Below are 17,660 nucleotides of genomic sequence, written 5' to 3'. Positions count from 1 at the left end.
CCTACGGGGGTCTATGCAAAGGAGGCGCCCGGAGGCCCCGCCCCTCCCTCCACCTCGGAGTCTGCGCGGCGCTGCCCGGCCCGGCCGACCGCATCTCGGTCTCGGCGCTTGCCAGCCGGGCCGGCCGCCTGTCCATCTCGCCGCGCCGGGGCCATCTAGGCGGAGCGGGGTCTCAGGCGACTGCGGCCTCGACGCGGTGAGGAGAGGGGCTGGGGGCGCCCCTCATCCCCTCTGGTGGGCTTCCCACCCCCGGCGTCGTTCCCCGGTTCCTGAGGGTCGGGCGCCTCTGGGTCCAGCGCGGGGAGGGGCGGGGGAGGGGAGGCGGCGAGGGTGGGGGAGGGGACGGAGCTGGGGGAGGAGACCCCGGGCGGAGGAGCCCAGCGCCCGTGGTGAGAGTGGCCGTGGGTAACTGTGATTGTGTGGTTGTCATTGTGTGTCTGTGTGTGGTTGTGTAACTGACATCGTGTGGCTGCACGACTGGGATTGTGTGGCTTCGGGAGGTCCGCGGGTGTGTGTCACTGTCATTGTGCTGCTGTCGTTGTGGGTGTCACTCGGATGGTGTGTGTGTGGCTGTGCTGTGGCTGGCATTAGCCCCCCGTGTGGCTGCTGTCTCTGTGTGTGACTGTCTTGGCGTCTGTGTGGTTGTGTGCAATGACAGTAAGACTGTCATTGTGTGGCTACTGCTGTGTGCTTATTCTGATGGTGTGTCTGTGTATGTGTGTGTGTGTGTGTGGCTGTGGCTGTGCGCCGTGCGCCTTTCTTGCGTTGTGAGTCTGTGCCATGGTCCATGGACGTGGCCATGTGGCTGTGGTTGTGGATGGCACCGTGTCTCTCCCCTATGACTGTCGGTGTGAATAAGAGACTGTTAGTGTGTGTGTGGCTGTCACTGAGTGCCTTGTAATTGGGGGTGTGACGCTGTGATGGATTCTGTGACCCCCATTGTGTGCAGTGACTCTTTCTTTGCTGTGACTCTTAAGTGTGTTGCAGGCCTCTGTGTCCCTGACTGTGACGGGGTGAGGGCTTGTGTGGGACTGTGATGTGTGTAGGGTCTCCTGATGTGTTTCTCTGTTTGGCCCAGGGTGGGGGGTGGGGACTTGTTTGGGTGTCTCTGACAGGCTGTGTGCCCACTGTGTGTGAGTATGCAGTGACGTTTGTTGTGTGTGTTGGACACCTGTCTGAACGAGCGGCCCCGTCTTTTTCACTGCAAAGTGGCGTCCAGCACAGTGCCTGGAAGTCGGCTAGTGCCCAGTCTTTACCGTGGGATGGATGAATGCTGTGCTGTGGTGGGGGGGGGTTGGGGGGGTAGGATGGAGGCTGTGGCTGGGTTGTGCTTCCTAGGGGTGCCAGCATGGGTGACTCTGGGTTTCTAGGACTTCTGGTGACCATCACCCCATATCACACTACAGAATGAGCGTCGTGGTTGGGGCGCTGGACCCAGAGTGCCTACCCTCACCTGCCTGGGCCTCAGTTTCCCCATCTGCACAATGGAGGTGACCATCCCTGCCCTGCTGGCCACCAGGAGCAGCTGTGAGTCTGCGGGTGTGGATGCAGCCTGGGGGAAGCCATAGGGCGCTTTCACAGGTGAGATGGGGCTGGAAGAATGGGTGTAAGCAGGTGTGACTGTGTTGAACCCTGAAGTGCTGGGGACTGGGGGTAGCCTTCGGGGAGGGAAGAGGAGAACTGGGAGGCAGACCGGCTGGGAAGAGGGGGAAGGAGGGAGAAGCAGTTGGCAGAGAAGGAGGGCTTGGCTATCAGCCCAATCAGACACCAACACCACCATGGGGACAGAGAGAGGAGTCCCTGTGGAGCCATGGAGGAAAGGACTCAAGGGAAGGGCCTGGCAGGGATGGGGGCCCCTTGGGAAAGAGGATGGGGTTACCTAAAAACTAGTGGGGACTCTTTTTTTTTTTTTTAAGAGACAGAGTCTTGCTCTGTTGCCCAGGCTGGAGTGCAGTGGCACAATCTTGGCTCACTGCAACCTCTGCCTCCTGGGCTCAAGTGATTCTCCTGCCTCAGCCTCCCAAGGAGCTGCGATTACACGTGCCTGTCACCAAGCCCAGCTAATTTTGTATTTTTAGTAGAGAGGGGGTTTCACCATGTTGGCCAGGCTGGTCTTAAACTCCTGACCTCAGGTAATCCACCTGCCTTGGCCTCCCAAAGTGCTGGGATTACAGGTGTGAGCCATCGTACCTGGCCTTGGGGGCCCTTCTAAATGCCATGTGGGAGGGGTTCCCATGAGGCTGGAGAGTCTCTTCTCAAGGACCATCTCCTAAAAGGCACTGGGTCAGAGTCTCCCTTGTCAGCTGTAGACGAAGGGGACCCTTATAGAATCTCCAGAATCTCAGGGAGTGGTGTCAGGGGAGGTGGGTGTCCCCAATAGGGTTGGGACCAAGAGGGTGGGACCTGGATTGCAGAGGCATGGCCAGAAGGCTCAAGGGGTGGAGTCAGGGCTTCCCCCAGACCCATCTTCAGGGGCAGGGGTGTGGCCAAAGGACTCAGGGATGGGGCCAGAGTCCCAGTGACCTGAGCCTTCCCCTAGGCACAGCCCTGGGACTCCCACTGCCTCCTCACTCTGCAGGCCTGGCCTTCACCATGGCGGGAGGGAGACCGCATCTGAAGAGGAGTTTCTCCATCATCCCCTGCTTTGTCTTCGTGGAGGTGAGGACCTCCATTCCTCTCCCAGAGAGGGCGTGCCTATCTCTGTCTCTGTCCAACCTCTGTCTTCCTATCTGTACCCACTTTCCATCTCTGGGATCTCCCTTGCTGTCCCCTTTCTCTTGAGAAGTGGTTATGAGCCTGGATTCAGAAGTGCCACTCCCCAGGGTCCAATCCCCTTCTGCCCTATCGACACTGCAGGGTGCTGGACACCGCAGGTACCCTCCTGAGCCTCGGTTTCCTCATTCATAAAATGGGCATCACCAGTGTCCCATCTCCTAGGGCTTTTTTTTTTTTTTTTCTGAGATAGGCTCTCACTCTGTCACCCAGGCTGGGGTGCACTGGCATAATCTAGGCTTACTGCAACCTCTGCCTCCCAAGTTCAAGCAATTCTCCCACCTTAGCCTCCTGAGTAGCTGAGACTATAGGTGTGCACCACCACGCCCGGCTAATTTTATATTTTTTGGTAGAGATGGGATTTCAACATGTTGGCCAGGATGGTCTAGAACTCCTGGCCTCAAGTGATCCTCCCACCTCAGCCTCCCAAAGTGCTGGGATTACAGGTGTGAGCCACTGCACTCGGCCTCCTAGGGCTATTGTAAAGGTAAAATGTATTAATTCATGGACAAGGCTTGGTATGACCCCCCTGCCCACAGTTAGGGTTAGACCTGTGGTAGCTGCTAGTACTCCTACTAAGCTCTGATTTCTTTCCTTGTGGGAGAGTCTCTCCACCACCTGCTGTCTGTCTGTCTCTCATCTGAGCCTTGGCCCTATTCTCTCTCCCCATGCCCATCTCTTCTCTCCCTCTCTCTACAATTCCCTTCCCTTCTCCTTTTCCTTCTCTCTTCTCTTGCTTTTTTTCTCCGCTTCTCCCCTCCTTCCCTCACTTCCCTTTCTCTCTCTCTGTTTCTTCCTTTCTTTTGAGACAGAGTCTCACTCTTTCATCCAGGCTGGAGTGTAGTGGCATGATCTCACTGCAACCTCTGCCTCCTGGGTTCAAGTGATTCTCCTGCCTCAGCCTCCCGAGTAGCTGGAATTACAGGCATCTACCACCATGCCTGGCTAATTGTTGTATCTTTAGTAGAGACAGGGTTTTGTCATATTGGCCAGGCTGGTCTCAAACTCCTGACCTCAGGTGATCCACCTGCCTCAACCTCCCAAAGTCCTGGGAGGATAGGCATGAGCCACCTATTTCTTTTCTTTTCTTTCTTTCTTTCTTCATTCCTTTTTCTTTCTTTCTTTTTTCTGAGACAGGGTCCCCCTCTGTCACCCAGGCTGGAGTGCAGTGGTGCCATCATGGCTCACTGCAGCTTTAACCTTCTGGGCTGAAGCAGTCTTCCTTCCTCAGCCTCTCAACTAGTTGGGACTATAGATGTGCAGAGATGAGGTCACGCTATGTTGCCCAGGCTGATCTCAAACTCCTGAGCTCAAGCGATCATCCCGCCTCAGCCTCCCAAAGTGCTGGGATTACAGGCACAAGCCGCTGCACATGGCCTCTCTCTGTTTCTGCCTCCTCCTCTTTCTGTTTCTCCTAAACCCTGACCATTCTCTCACCTCCTTTCCCCAACTCTTTCAGTCTCTCTCCCCCTTGTCTCCATCTCTCTCCGTCTTCCACTTTCTGTCTCTAACCCATGTCTCTCCATCTTCGTATCTCTGCCTCTGTGGCCTCAGCTGGGGCCCTGATCCTCTCTCTTCTCTCTCTGCTGCCTCTCCCTGCCCTGGCTCGGTGGCAGTCGGTGCTGCTGGGCATTGTGATCCTGCTTGCTTACCGCCTGGAGTTCACGGACACCTTCCCCGTGCACACCCAGGGATTCTTCTGCTATGACAGTACCTATGCCAAGCCCTACCCAGGGCCTGAGGCTGCCAGCCGAGTGCCTCCTTCTCTCATCTACGCACTGGTCACTGCCGGGCCCACCCTCACGGTGAGACAGTGACCTCCTAGGAGGCAGGTGGGCCAGGTTAGGGTGGATGAGGGGATGGGCTGGAAGGCCAGGAAGACTCCACTTTGATCTTGCCCACAGATCCTGCTGGGGGAGCTGGCACGTGCCTATTTCCCCACACCACCTTCAGCGGTCCCAGTCATCGGGGAGAGCACCATCGTGTCTGGAGCCTGCTGCCGTTTCAGCCCCCCACTGCGGAGGCTGGTTCGCTTCCTGGGTGAGAGACACAGCCTGGGGTCAGCCCCATGGTAATGGTGGGAGGTGGGTATAGAAGCAAAGAGTTGTGGGCCTGACAGTCATAATTCCAGGCCAGGTGCAGTGGCTCATGCCTGTAATCTCAGCACTTTGGGAGGCCAAAGCAGGTGATCACCTGAGGTCAGGAGTTCGAGACCAACCTGGCCAACATGGTGAAATCCTGTCTCTAATAAAAACACAAAAAATTAGCTGCACATGGTGGCGGGCGCCTGTAATCCTTGAACCTGGGAGGTGGAAGTTGCAGTGAGCCAAGATCGCACCATTGTACTTTAACCTGGGCAACAAGAACGAAACTCTACCTCAAAAAGAAAAAGAAAAAAAAATTCCAGGGAAAAGCTGGGCATGGGGGCACATGCCTGTAGTCCCAGCTACTTGGGAGGCTGAGGTGCAGACTCAGCTGCTTGGGAGTCCCAGTTACTTGGGAGACTGAGCAAGACCCCACCTCTTAAAAAAAAAGGAATTCCAGGGGGGAAGGAAGAGGACCTAGAATTGCCGTGATGGAGATGTCAGGAAGCCATGAGGGACTTAGGCTCAGGCCAGATGTAATGGAGGTTCTAGGGACATGGGTGGGGGTGGGCGTGGGGGTGGTGCTGGGGGTGGGGCCCAACCCAACCATGATGGCAACTGTGGGAAGAGGGTCCCAAAATGCCACAAGGAGAGTCTCAGGCACAAAAGAGAGACAAATACCCTGGGGCCCCTGGGTAGGGAAATGATACTCTGACTGCTTTAAATGAGGTCCCAAACACAAATGGTGGCTGTGGGAAAGGGGGAGGGGCAGAGCTTACCTATAATTGTGGTCTCAGGGGCAGAGGGTGGGGGACCCAGCTCTAACTTCTTAGTGGCCCCAGGAGGTGAGTGATGAACTCAGTAGTAGCCAGTTTAGGGGCAGGCAGGAAGAGGCCCAGATATGCCATTAGGGTTTTCCCCGGCCGTCCCGGGCATGGGCTGGATCCTGATGTAATGGTGTTGGCGGGGAGGTCCAAGCCCAGCTATAATGGGGCTCCAAGGGAAGACCCGCCCCTGACGTAGTCGTAATCATAGAAAGACAGGGGCCAGATAATGAGGGTACCTGGGGGAAGGAGGCCTCAGAGTGCCTTCCTGGTGGTCCTAAAGGAAGGGGGACGTTGGCCTAGCTACGGGATCCCAAGTGTGCTTTCATGGCAGTTACAAGAAAAGGGAGATAAGAGGTCCAATGGAACCAGTGGGGGCATCAGGGCCCGGCGCATAAACCCTTCCACTATCCCACCCCCAGGGGTCTACTCCTTCGGCCTCTTCACCACAACCATCTTCGCCAACGCTGGGCAGGTGGTGACCGGCAACCCCACGCCACACTTCCTGTCCGTGTGCCGCCCCAACTACACGGCCCTGGGCTGCCTGCCACCTTCGCCGGATCGCCCAGGTCCCGATCGCTTTGTCACTGACCAGGGTGCCTGCGCTGGCAGCCCCAGCCTCGTGGCCGCTGCTCGCCGCGCCTTCCCCTGCAAGGACGCGGCCCTCTGCGCCTACGCGGTCACCTACACGGCGGTGAGCCTTGGGAGCTTCGGGGTCGGAAATGGGGGTGCGGGCTGGACGGCGACCGGGGGCCAGGAAGCCCCCAGGGCTGGAGCCTGTGTTCCTCCACGCCCCCTGGCGGGAGCCGACCTGTTGAAAACTCTCTCCTCCTCCTCCCAGATCTTAGCCACGCCCCAGCCAGTCTATTGACTCCGCCCCTTGCTTGCTGGTCCCGCCTCCTGAGCCAATAATACGCTCGTGAGGGAGGCTGTTGTCCCTACCCTATGGGATCGAGACATTGTCCCTGATGTGCAAGACTCGGAACTCCTAGAGCCTAGCCAAGCCCCCCGGATGCTACAGGCGCTAGATATATTAGCTGGGAGACTAGGTGGATGGGACGGCCCCCTGGAGTCCTTGCCCCTCTCCTGGGGGCTTTGTTCCTGCCCCATGTAGCTCTGGCCAGGCTCCTTGCTCTTGACTGCTCTGGGATTTCTAACTCTGTCTCCTGCTTTTTCCTAGTCACATCCCCTGTTGCTTCAACTTTTTTCTGGCATTCGGGTTTATGCTCCCACCCTGTTAGTGGTCCCCTGGGGGTTAGGGGCTCCACCTCCTAGAGCTCCTGTACCTGCCCCCTTAGCCCTGACTCCACCTTCTGGTTCTGTGGCCACGCTCTAACCTAGCAAGAGTCTGTTCCCATCTGTGACTCCGGACCAGGGTCACCTAGGCCCCAGACCTTGTCCTCTGCCCTTGGGAGCTCTGGCCACACCTTCTAGCCCTGCAGGCTACATCCTCAGTCCCTGACCCCCGTCTTTAACGTTTTGGTCACGCTTCTGGAAAAGCCCACTGAGGGTCTATGACTCCATCCCTGGAGCCCCTGGTTCCAGCCCCCCAACGCTCTGACCATGCACCCTAGCTCAGAAAGGAGCCTCCTCTTGGGTTCGACGACTTGCCTCTGCTTGTCCCCTGACCAGTCCGGCTCCCCGCAGATGTACGTGACTCTCGTGTTCCGCGTGAAGGGCTCCCGCCTGGTCAAACCCTCGCTCTGCCTGGCCCTGCTGTGCCCGGCCTTCCTGGTGGGCGTGGTCCGTGTGGCTGAGTACCGAAACCACTGGTCCGACGTGCTGGCTGGCTTCCTGACAGGGGCGGCCATCGCCACCTTTTTGGTGAGTCCCCTCCCCAACCTTCCAAGCATAAAAGACCCTCATTAGCTGGGCGCGGTGGCTCACACCTGTAATCCCAGCACTTTGGGAGGCTGAGGCAGGTAGATCACGAGGTCAGGAGTTCTACACCAGCCTGGCCAAGATGGTGAAACCCTGTCTCTACTAAAAATATAAAAATTAGCCGGGTGCGGTGGCTCACGCCTGTAATCCCAGCTACTCGGGAGGCTGAGGCAGAAGAATTGCTTGAACCCGGGAGGCAGAGGTTGCAGTGAGCCGAGATTGCACCACTACACTCCAGCCTGGGCAACAGAGTGAGACTCTGTCTCAAAAAAAAAAAAAAAAGACCTTCATCAGTTCTCTAACCCAAGAGTCAGGAAGACATGATGGAGAAGGGTGTGGATTCTATGTGACCTTGGGCCAGTCCCTTAGCCTGACCCTTCCTGGATATTCTCATCTGTGAAATGACATACAAAGATCAAGGCCTTGAATGCAAATTTTAAGAGGGTGCCCAAACACGCAGAAATCAAGATTAATAATGTTTTAACAAAACATTTTTAAAAATCAAAGTGAATACAAAACTATCACAATATACAGAATACAAAAATTCTAAATAAAGACGAATCAAAGCTGGGTACGGTAGCTCATGCCGGTAATCCCAGCATTCTGAGAGGCCAAGGTGGGTGGATCCCTTGAGGCCAGGAGTTTGAGACCAGCCTGGTCAACCTGGCAAAACCCCATCTCTATTAAAAATACAAAAATTAGCTGGGCATGGTGGTGCACACCTGTAGCCCCAGCTGCTTGAAAGGCTGAGGCAGAAGAATTGCTTGAACCTGTCGGGGGGAGGTTGCAGTGAGCCAAGATCGTGCCACTTCACTCCAGCCTGGGTGAAAGTGAGACTCTGTCTCAAAAAAAAAAAAAAAAGCCAGGTATCATGGGGCACACCTATAGTCCCACCTACTTGGGAGGCAGAGGCAGGAGAATCACTTGAACACGGGAGGTGGAGGTTGCGGTGAGCTGAGATCATGCCATTGTACTCTAGCCTTGGTGACAAAGTGAGACTCTGTCTCCAAAAAGAAAAGAAAGAAAGAAAGAAATGAAATCCTGCCCCCGCACAACTTGGTCTTACTTGCTTTACCCTACTCCGGGCTCTGTGGGATAAATAATAATTGCACCAACTTCATAGTAAAGTGGAATGAGCAGTGCCTGACACATAGTATGCATTAGCTGTTTTTGAAAACCTGAGCCTCAGTTTCCTTATCTGAAAAGTGGGGATGGTATTTACATAGCTCCTATGTGACTGACCCCAGGCCTCAACACGCTCCTCTCCCTCTGTTCCAGGTCACTTGCGTTGTGCACAACTTTCAGAGCCGGCCACCCTCTGGCAGAAGGCTCTCTCCCTGGGAGGACCTGGGCCAAGCTCCCACCATGGACAGCCCCCTCGAAAAGTTAAGTGTGGCCCAGGTAAGGGGGGCCGGGGACTGCTCCCGGCTGGAGAGGGTGGTGGGTGGAGGAGGCCCAAGGAGGCAGGAAGGGAGTCAGGCAAGAGGTGGCGGGGTCTCAGAACCATGAGGAAGTGGAGGGATCGCCCATCTCTGTGGAAATGGTCCTGGGGGAACAGCCTCAAAGAATGAAAGGGTGCACCCCTGTCTTCTTCCCATGGGGACCCGGTTAATCATGGGAACTGTGGTTGTCTTTTCCATGGGGCTCTTCACCTGATGAGCTCCTTGTGACTGTGGCCGGTAGGGCCCAGGGGGCCACTAGCCCCTTCCCTCTGTCTCTTTGTCTCAGGAACCCGAGGTCTGCAGGCCGCATTCGACACCGGCACGGCTCACCCCATCCAGTGAGTATAGGGGAAGTGTGGGGATAAACAGGAGGACTTCCAGGTGGGCAGCCACTGCCCCAGAGGTCTCACCTATGATTTTATGTCACCTCCCAAGTTTTCTGATCCCCCAATCTCTGACTTCTGATCACTAGAGTCGCAGAACTGCGCCCGCCGTGGCCACCTGATCCCCAGCTGTGTGTCCTCCAGGGCCCCAGCCATGTGTTCGTCGCCCCGTGTGCCCCGCCCTCGGTTGAGGTCTGAGCCGACGCCCTTGCCCCTGCCCCTACCCCTGCCAGCGCCCACCCCCAGCCAGGGCCCCTCGCCTTCCTCCCCTGGACCTGGGGGGCCAGGCGGGGGTGGTGGACGTGGCCGGAAGCTGCTGCTGCCCACGCCCCTGCTGCGGGACCTGTACACCCTGAGTGGACTCTATCCCTCCCCGTTCCACCGGGACAACTTCAGCCCTTACCTGTTTGCCAGCCGTGACCACCTGCTGTGAGGCCCAACCACCCACCCAGAATCTGCCCAGTCCCTTCTTTCCTGCCACGAGTGTGTGTGCGTGTGCCACGTGAGTGCCAAAGTTCCCTGCCCCCCAAGCTAGCCAGACTCGGACATTACAAGATGGCTGGAAGGACATTTGGGAGACACCTGCCTCTCTGGCCCTCTGAGACATCCTGATGGGGCAGAAATGCAGGGTGGGCCCTTGCCCCTACTATTGTCCTTTTAAGGGCCAAAGCCTGACCCCATTGGCCATTGCCTGGCTAATGAGAACCCCCGGTACTCAGAATTTCAACCAAAAGGAGTTGGCTCCAGCCAGTGGGAGCCTTCCCCTCACTTCTTAGAATCCTTCTGCAAGAGGGCAACTCCAGCCAGTGTTCAGCGACTTGAACAGCCAATAGGAGCCCTTGGTTTTCGGAATTTCTAGAGTGGGTGGGCATGATTCCAGTCAATGGGGGACCGCCCGTGTCTAAGCATGTGCAAAGGAGAGGAGGGAGATGAGGTCATTGTTTGTCACTGAGTCTTCTCTCAGAATCAGCGAGCCCAGCTGTAGGGTGGGGGGCAGGTTCCCCCATGGCAGGGTCCTTGGGGTACCCCTTCTCCTCTTAGCCCCTCCCCTGTGTGCAGCCTCTCCACCTCTCACCCAGTCCCTCCTAATCCCCTACTTAAGTAGGGCTTGCCCCACTTCAGAGGTTTTGGGGTTCAGGGTGCTGTGTCTCCCCTTGCCCGTGCCCAGGTCATCCCAAACCCTTCTGTTATTTATTAGGGCTGTGGGACGGGTTTTTTCTTTTTTTTCTTGGAACCTGCTCCTGTTCTTCACACTGCCCCCCATGCCTCAGCCTCATTACAGATGTGCCATCATGGGGGGCATGGGTGGAGCAGAGGGGCTCCCTCACCCTGGGCAGGCAAAGGCAGTGGGTAGAGGAGGCACTGCCCCCCTTTCCTGCCCCTCCTCCTCTTTAATAAAGACCTGTTTGTAACAGAAGTTTGGCCACCTGCCTTCCTCCCCCGGGTGGTGGGGGGAGGGTGCGGAGGACTTTCATCGTGGGTCTAGATGTCTGTGGAGCTGGGTGTGGGTGTACTGCTGCAGTGTATCTAAGGACGATTGTGGAGAGGCAGTGTGGTTTCATGGGGATCCAAACTTGGGCTGAAATCCTGGCTCAGCATTCTGGGCTCTGTGGCCTCAGGAAAGTTCATTCACCTCTCTGTGCCCTTGCTTGTTCATCTGTCAAAGGCAAACAGTCACTCAAGCCACCAAGGCACACAAACCTATGTCAGGAGCTGTTTATCTCAGGCCAGGGCACAGAGGGCACAGGGAATGGGGTGAGGAGACCTGGGGGTCGTGAGAGGGATGGGGGATGCTGAGGGGCACTAAGAACCTCCAAGCCAAGGGCCAGGTGCGGTGGCGCACCCCTGTAATTCCAGCATTTGGGAGGCTGAGGTGGGCGGATCATGAGGTCAGGAGTTTGAGACCAGCCTGGCTAATGTAGTGAAACCCCATTTCTACTAAGAATGTAAAAATTAGCTGGGTGTGGTGGTAATTACAGGCTAGGATTACGCCTGTAATCCTAGCTACTCAGGAGGCTGAGGCAGGAGAATTGCTTGAACCCGGGAGGCAGAGATTGCAGTGAGCTAAGATCAGGCCACTGTACTGCCTGTGCAACAGAGTGAGACTCTGTCTCAAAAAAAAAAAAGAACCTCCAAGCTGAACACCTGACTGCGTGAATGAAAGCAGGGGTGGCCGGGCGCAGTGGCTCATGCCTGTAATCCCAGCACTTTGGGAGGCCGAGGCGGGCGGATCACGAGGTCAAGAGATCAAGACCATCCTGGCCAACACAGTGAAACCCCGTCTCTATTAAAAATACAAAAAAATTAGCTGGGCATGGTGGCACGCACCTGTGGTCCTAGCTACTCGGGAGGCTGAGGCGGAAGAATTGTTTGAACCCAGGAGGCGGAGGTTGTAGTGAGCCAAGATTGCACCACTGCACTCCAGACTGGTGACAGAGCAAGACTCCGTCTCAAAAAAAAAAAAAAGAAAGCAGGGGTGCTGAGTATGAGATTACGCCAAGAACCATTCCCCCCGAGATCTGAGCAGATACTGGGAATGTTCAAAGGGTCAGAGAGCCACAGGACCCCTCCCACAATCGTGGCTCTGAGGGGGCTTCAGACAGGGCATTTGGGACCCAGAGTCACCCAGGAAAAGGGAGTCTGTTTCCCTTCTCATTAATTAACCCATTCATTCATTCCACAAACACTGTGGAACCCCTGCTGTGTGCCAGATGGTCTTAGTCTTTTCCAGCTGCAGTAACAAAATGCCATGGACAGGATGGCTTAGAAACAACAGAAATTTCTTATTTATTATTATGTTTTTGAATAGAGATAGGATTTTGCCATGTTGCCCAGACTGGTCTCAAATTCCTGGGCTCAAGCAATTCACCCACTTCAGCCTCCCAAAGTGTTGGGATTACACAGGCATGAGCCACCATGCCTGGCCTAACAGAAGTTTACTGCTCACAGTTCTGGAGGCTGGGAAGTCCAAGATCAAGGCCCCAGCAGATTCCGTGGCCAGTGAGGGCCTGCTTTCTCATAGACTCACTCTAGTCTCACGTGGCAGAAGGTGGAGGAGCTCTCTGGGGCCTCTTCTATAAGAACACTAATCCTGTTCATGAGGACTCCACCCTTGACCTAATCTCCTTTAAAAGGCCCCCACCTCCTATCACTGTGGGTTAGGATTTCAACATATGAATGGGAATGGGGCACAAAGGTTCAGACCAAAGCATAGGTGCTGTTTAGTTAGGCACAGGGTGGGGGTTGTGGAGGTGGGAGGTTACAGCAGCAAACAGAACAGACAGAAACCTCTGCTGTCATGGATGTGAGCATTCTAATATTAAGACAATAAACAAGGTCGCCACACCTGTAATCCCAACACTTTGGGAGGCCAAGGCCAGAGGACTGCTTGAGCTTAGGAGTTGGAGAACAACCTGGGAAAAATAGTGAGACCCCCATCTGTACAAATATATATATATGTAAATTAGCTGGGCATGGTGGCATGCACCTGTAGTCTCAGCTACTCAGGAGGCTGAGGTGGGAATCACGTGAGCACAGGAAGTCGAGACTGTGGTGAGCCGTGATCATGCCACTGCACTGTAGTCTGGGCGACAAGAGTGAGACCCTGTCTCTAAATAAATTAACTATATACAGATTCACAATTCCAAATTTTTATAGAAGTCTGAAAACCAGGCTGGGCGAGGTGGCTCACGCTGGTAATCCCAACACTTTGGGAGGCCAAGATGGGTGGATCACCTGAGGTCAGGAGTTCGAGACCAGCCTAGCCAACATGGTGAAACCTCATCTCTACTAAAAATACAAAAATTAGCTGGGTGTGGTGACACACATCTGTAATCCCAGGTACTCCGGAGGCTGAGGCAGGAGAATCACTTGAACTCGGGAGTCAGAGGTTGCAGTGAGCTGAAATCACAACACTTCACTCCAGCCTGGGTGACAGAGCAAGACTCCAACTCAAAAAAAAGTCTGAAAACCAAAATATTTTCACAACTCATTTATGGCAAAACCAAAACTGAACTGACCTGAGATTATGTACAGTTTTTATTTATTTCACTTGATGTGAATATTCTTGTGTTTTGCTGAAGAAGTGATTTGGGAATGTTACTCCTGGTCCCACTAGGGATATGAAATACATAGTATTTACACCATATTACTTTTGTAAAATCTGAAAAATTATGAATTTCAAACTCCAGGATCATAGATTTAGGTAAGGGATCGCTGATATGTTAGATAGTGATATACGATAAGGAGAAAACTCAAGCTAAGGAAGGCAATGTGACAACTGTGGGATAGGGACATGGTTTGCAATTTTTTTTAAGAGATAGGGAGAGTCTCGCTCTGTTGCTCAGGCTGAGCAACAGTGGAGTGCAGCAGCACAATCATAGCTTACTGCAGCCTTAAACGTCTGTGATCCAGCAGTCCAGCGATCCTCCCAAGTAGCTGGGACTACAGGCACACACCACCATGCCTGCTAGTTTTTAAAAAATTTTTAGTAGAGACAATATCTTGCTATGTTCCCCAGGCTGGTCTTGAACTTCTGGGCTCAAGCGATCCTCCCACTTTGGCCTCCCAAAATGCTGGGATTACAGGCGTGAGCCACCAAGCCTGGGCTATGGTTTGCAATTTAAAGAAAGTGATCAAAGAAGTTCTCTCTGAGATGACACTTGGAGCGAGGGAGGCAGCCATGCAAATATGTGGTAGAGGTAGGGTGGGGAGACTTCCAAGCAAAGGGAGGAGCAAGTGCGAAGGCCTTGAGGTGGGAACGCAATTTCTGTGTTCAGGGAACAGCAAAGTGGCCTGGGTAGTATCTGGGAACAGGGTGAACGAAGAGGAGACAGAAGAGGTCAGGGAGATGGTGGAGCTGATCGTGGGCCACTAGGGGATAAGAGAATCAGAGAGCTGACGGGCCACTAGGGGATAAGATAAGAGAATCAGAGAGCTGACGGCAGAGGAAAGACAACACCATGGGGCCCCCTGATTGACCGACCCAGGCGCCTGTTTCCAGAGCTAATACATGTGAGACTCGTTGTCTCTCCTGACACACAGCTGCCTCCACTGGGGCCAGGAAGAAAGCGAAGCTTCAGCACAACGGACAGCGCCACCACCCAAACCAGCGGACCCTGTCCGCGCAGCTGATGCGGAGTGTGGGCCAAGAATGGGAAAAGCGGGGGAAGAATCGGACCCGCTCAGGAGGGTGGTGACAGCAGCCCTGGCCTTGCATCGACTCCCATAGCGTTACAGATAATCTTAGGTAGACAGCACAGGCTGGCTTGTAGTTGCTTATTCGAAAGCCTTCTTGGCCGGGCGCGGTGGCTAACGCCTGTAATCCCAGCACTCTGGGAGGCCAAAACTAGGCGGATCACCTGAGGTCAGGGGTTCGAGACCAGCCTGGCTAACCTGGTGAAACCCCGTTCCTACTAAAAACACAAACAATTAGCCGGACGTGGTGGTGCACGCCTATAATCACAGCTACTCAGGAGGCTGAGGCAGGAGAATCGCTTGAACCAGGTGGCAGAGGTTGCAGTGAGCTGAGCTCGCTTCACTGCACTCCAGCATGGGCAACAAGAGCAAAACTCTGTCTCAAAAAAAGAAAAAGAAAAGAAAAGAAAGGCTTCTCGGCAGGGCGCTGTGGCTCACACCTGTAATCCCAACACTATGGGAGGTCAAGGTAGGAGGATTGCTTGAAGCCAGGAGTTTAAGATCAGCCTGGGCAATGTAGCAAAAACCCCGTCTCTAAAATATAAAACGTTCAGGCTGGGCGTGGTGGCTCATGCCTGTAATCCAAGCACTTAGGGAGGCCAAGGCAGGAGGATCACCTGAAGTCAGGAGTTCAAGACTGACACCTGTCAGCATGGTGAAACCCCATCTCTATTAAAAATACAACATAAAATTAGCTGGGCGTGATGGCATGTGCCTGTAATCCCAGTTACTCAGGAGGCTGAGCCACGAGAATCACTTGAACCCGGGAGGTAGAGGTTGCAGTGAGCCAAGACTGCACTGCTGCACTCCAGCTTAGGCAGAAGAGTGAGACTCTGTCTCAAAAAAACAAAACCACACAAAAACAATGACAAAAACAGATAATCAGTTAAAGAGTGAAATGTGGACAAATTGGGGCAGGTGGACAGGGAAATCCTGAGTAGGTGATATTTGACCAAAGACCTAAATAGAGTAGGGGGAAAAATAGAGCCAGAGGGATATCTGGAAGCTAACTGCTATGCACATCAAAACTTCAAGTGCGAAGGACTTGCAGTGAGGCAATGTTCGGAATGCTCCCATGTGTGTAACTGTGCCAGACTCTGTGATGTGGGTGTCATTACTGAGTATTTGTGCATTTATTGTTGTTGTTTTGTTTTGTTTTTTTCTGAGATGGAGTCTCGCTCTTGTTGCCCAGGCTGGAGTGCAGTGGCATGATCTCAGCTCACTGCAACCTCCGCCTCCTGGGTTCAAACGATTCTCCTGCTTCAGCCTCCCAAGCAGCCGGGATTACAGGCACCCGCTTCCATGTCTGGCTAATTTTTGTATTTTTTAGTAGAGATGGGGTGTCACCATCTTGCCCAGGCTGGTCTTGAGCTCCTGTTGAGATAGGGTTTCGCTCTGTTACCCAGGCTGGAGTGCAGTGGCACAGTCATGGCTCACTGCAGCTTTGACTTCCTTGGGCTTGAGCAATCCTCCCACCTCAGTCTCCCGAGTAGCTGGGACTACAGGTGCCTGCCACCACACCTGACTAATTTTTAAGACTTTTGTAGAGATGGGGTCTCACTACATTGCCCGGGCTGGTCTTGAACTCTTGGTCTCAAGCAATCCTCCTGCCTTGGCCTCCCAAAGCATTGGGATTACAGACATGAGCCACCATACCCAGCCTGTTTGTGCATCTGGAGTGTTGCAATGTGAGGTGATTCATGGGTTGTATATCTAGGGGCTGAGGTGGTGTGTTTGACAGCGCACTGTCTGCCTCACTCTGTGTGTGTGTGTGTGTGTGTGTGTGTGTAGTGGCGATGGCATAGTTGTGTGTGTGAGCAGGAGAAAGGGTGTGGGGGATGAATGTGTGATAGTTTGTATGGGATGCTTTGTGTCAGGATAGGGCAAGGTTGGAGCATGTGGGTGATGGGGATTCTGAAAGTAGAATATATTCAGAGATGCCATGGGGTGTGTGTGTGTGTGTGTGTGTGTGTGTGTGTAGAGGGGTGTGAGGGTGCCCAGCTGTGTGAGTGGGTGTGTTGGGGGATGTCGTGGAGCTGTTTTCTGGTCCCAGAGGGAGAGAGAAAGCCCAGGAAATCTCACTTTCTCCTTGCCCCTGGGTCTCCAGGCAACGGCACCACTTTGAAGTTACCAGGAGACAAGGTTGCCAGGGCAACACAGGCGTGAGTGGCAGCTCTGGGGCAAAGTCTGCGTGAGAAGATCCAGCCAGGGATCACGATCATTCACTTTGTTCCTCTCTTTCTCCTTGTTTCTCATCAATCCCACCTCCCTTCCTTCATTGATTTAACGACTATGTATTTGAGAACCTACAAATGTGCTAGGTGCTATTCTGGGTACTGGAGAGACAGAAGTGAACAAGACCAACAATGTCCCTGCTGTATCTCTCCCTCAGTCTTCCAGCTCCTGTCTCTTTGTCTCTCCTGCCCTCTTCTTTGGCCTGCGGTCCTGCCTTCCCCCCGTACCACAAGGAAGGCCCCACAAAACCCCTTAGCCAGGGAGGAAGTAAGTTGAGAGTCCTCATTTCACAGACTTTCAGGGATGCTACTGATGTTTTGCACACGAGTGTCCCTGAGCCCGTGTCTCCAGACACACTCCTGCCCATACTCAGGTGCACAGAAAGACAAGCACACAGCTCATTCCCCTCTCCAACTCTCAGCTGTCATTGGATGGCATCAGCAAAACCACACACAGATCCATGCCAATCACAATATTCCTCTGAGATATCCTAAGCCCCATTTTACAGGAGAGCAAACTGAGGCTAGGACACTTTAAATAATATGTCAATCATTACGGTCTACTCCTCCAACTCTCAACCCTTATATTTGTCTGATTAGCTGACAATAATAGTGTTCGTGCTGCTTGCCCCAGCAGCCTCCCGCAGGGAAGGGTCTTATTTCCCTCGAAAGCACCCATTCCTCAGCACTAGGTTCTAACCATTTGCCCATTCACCCGGGGCGGAGCTAGCCAAGGTCAATCGAGTTTTGATGGACAGACTCCTAGACCAATAGAGAAACGAAGCGAACTATAACCGATGCAGCCTCGGCTTGGGCGGGACTAAGGCTGGGAACGCGCCACTAA

At 54.1% G+C, this 17,660-nt stretch overlaps 1 protein-coding gene across 4 annotated transcripts; it reads left to right on the top strand.

Moving 5' to 3' along the window:
• The first annotated feature begins 59 nt into the window (after positions 1-59).
• On the top strand, positions 60-10,803 carry PLPPR2 (phospholipid phosphatase related 2). 4 transcript variants are annotated; one of them, XM_064381843.1, is made up of 10 exons: positions 60-196; positions 1,407-1,581; positions 2,579-2,658; positions 4,389-4,577; positions 4,677-4,812; positions 6,103-6,374; positions 7,328-7,504; positions 8,840-8,946; positions 9,290-9,341; positions 9,476-10,803. In XM_064381843.1, exons 3-10 carry the CDS (start codon positions 2,593-2,595, stop codon positions 9,506-9,508), a joined length of 1,032 nt encoding a protein of 343 aa, XP_064237913.1. In that variant the 5' UTR covers positions 60-196; positions 1,407-1,581; positions 2,579-2,592; the 3' UTR covers positions 9,509-10,803. The 4 variants fall into 4 exon arrangements, with proteins under 4 accessions (XP_064237913.1, XP_064237911.1, XP_064237914.1 ...); XM_064381841.1 differs by having other exon boundaries at positions 8,840-8,962; XM_064381844.1 differs by having other exon boundaries at positions 2,540-2,658.
• Positions 10,804-17,660: the final 6,857 nt, after the last annotated feature.

This window comes from Aotus nancymaae, unplaced genomic scaffold (genome assembly GCF_030222135.1).
Source record: "Aotus nancymaae isolate 86718 unplaced genomic scaffold, 86718_ANA_hifiasm-v0.15.2.pri h1tg000028l, whole genome shotgun sequence".
Taxonomy (NCBI): Eukaryota; Metazoa; Chordata; class Mammalia; order Primates; family Aotidae; genus Aotus; species Aotus nancymaae.
This window is presented reverse-complemented; position numbering and strand designations above follow the sequence as displayed.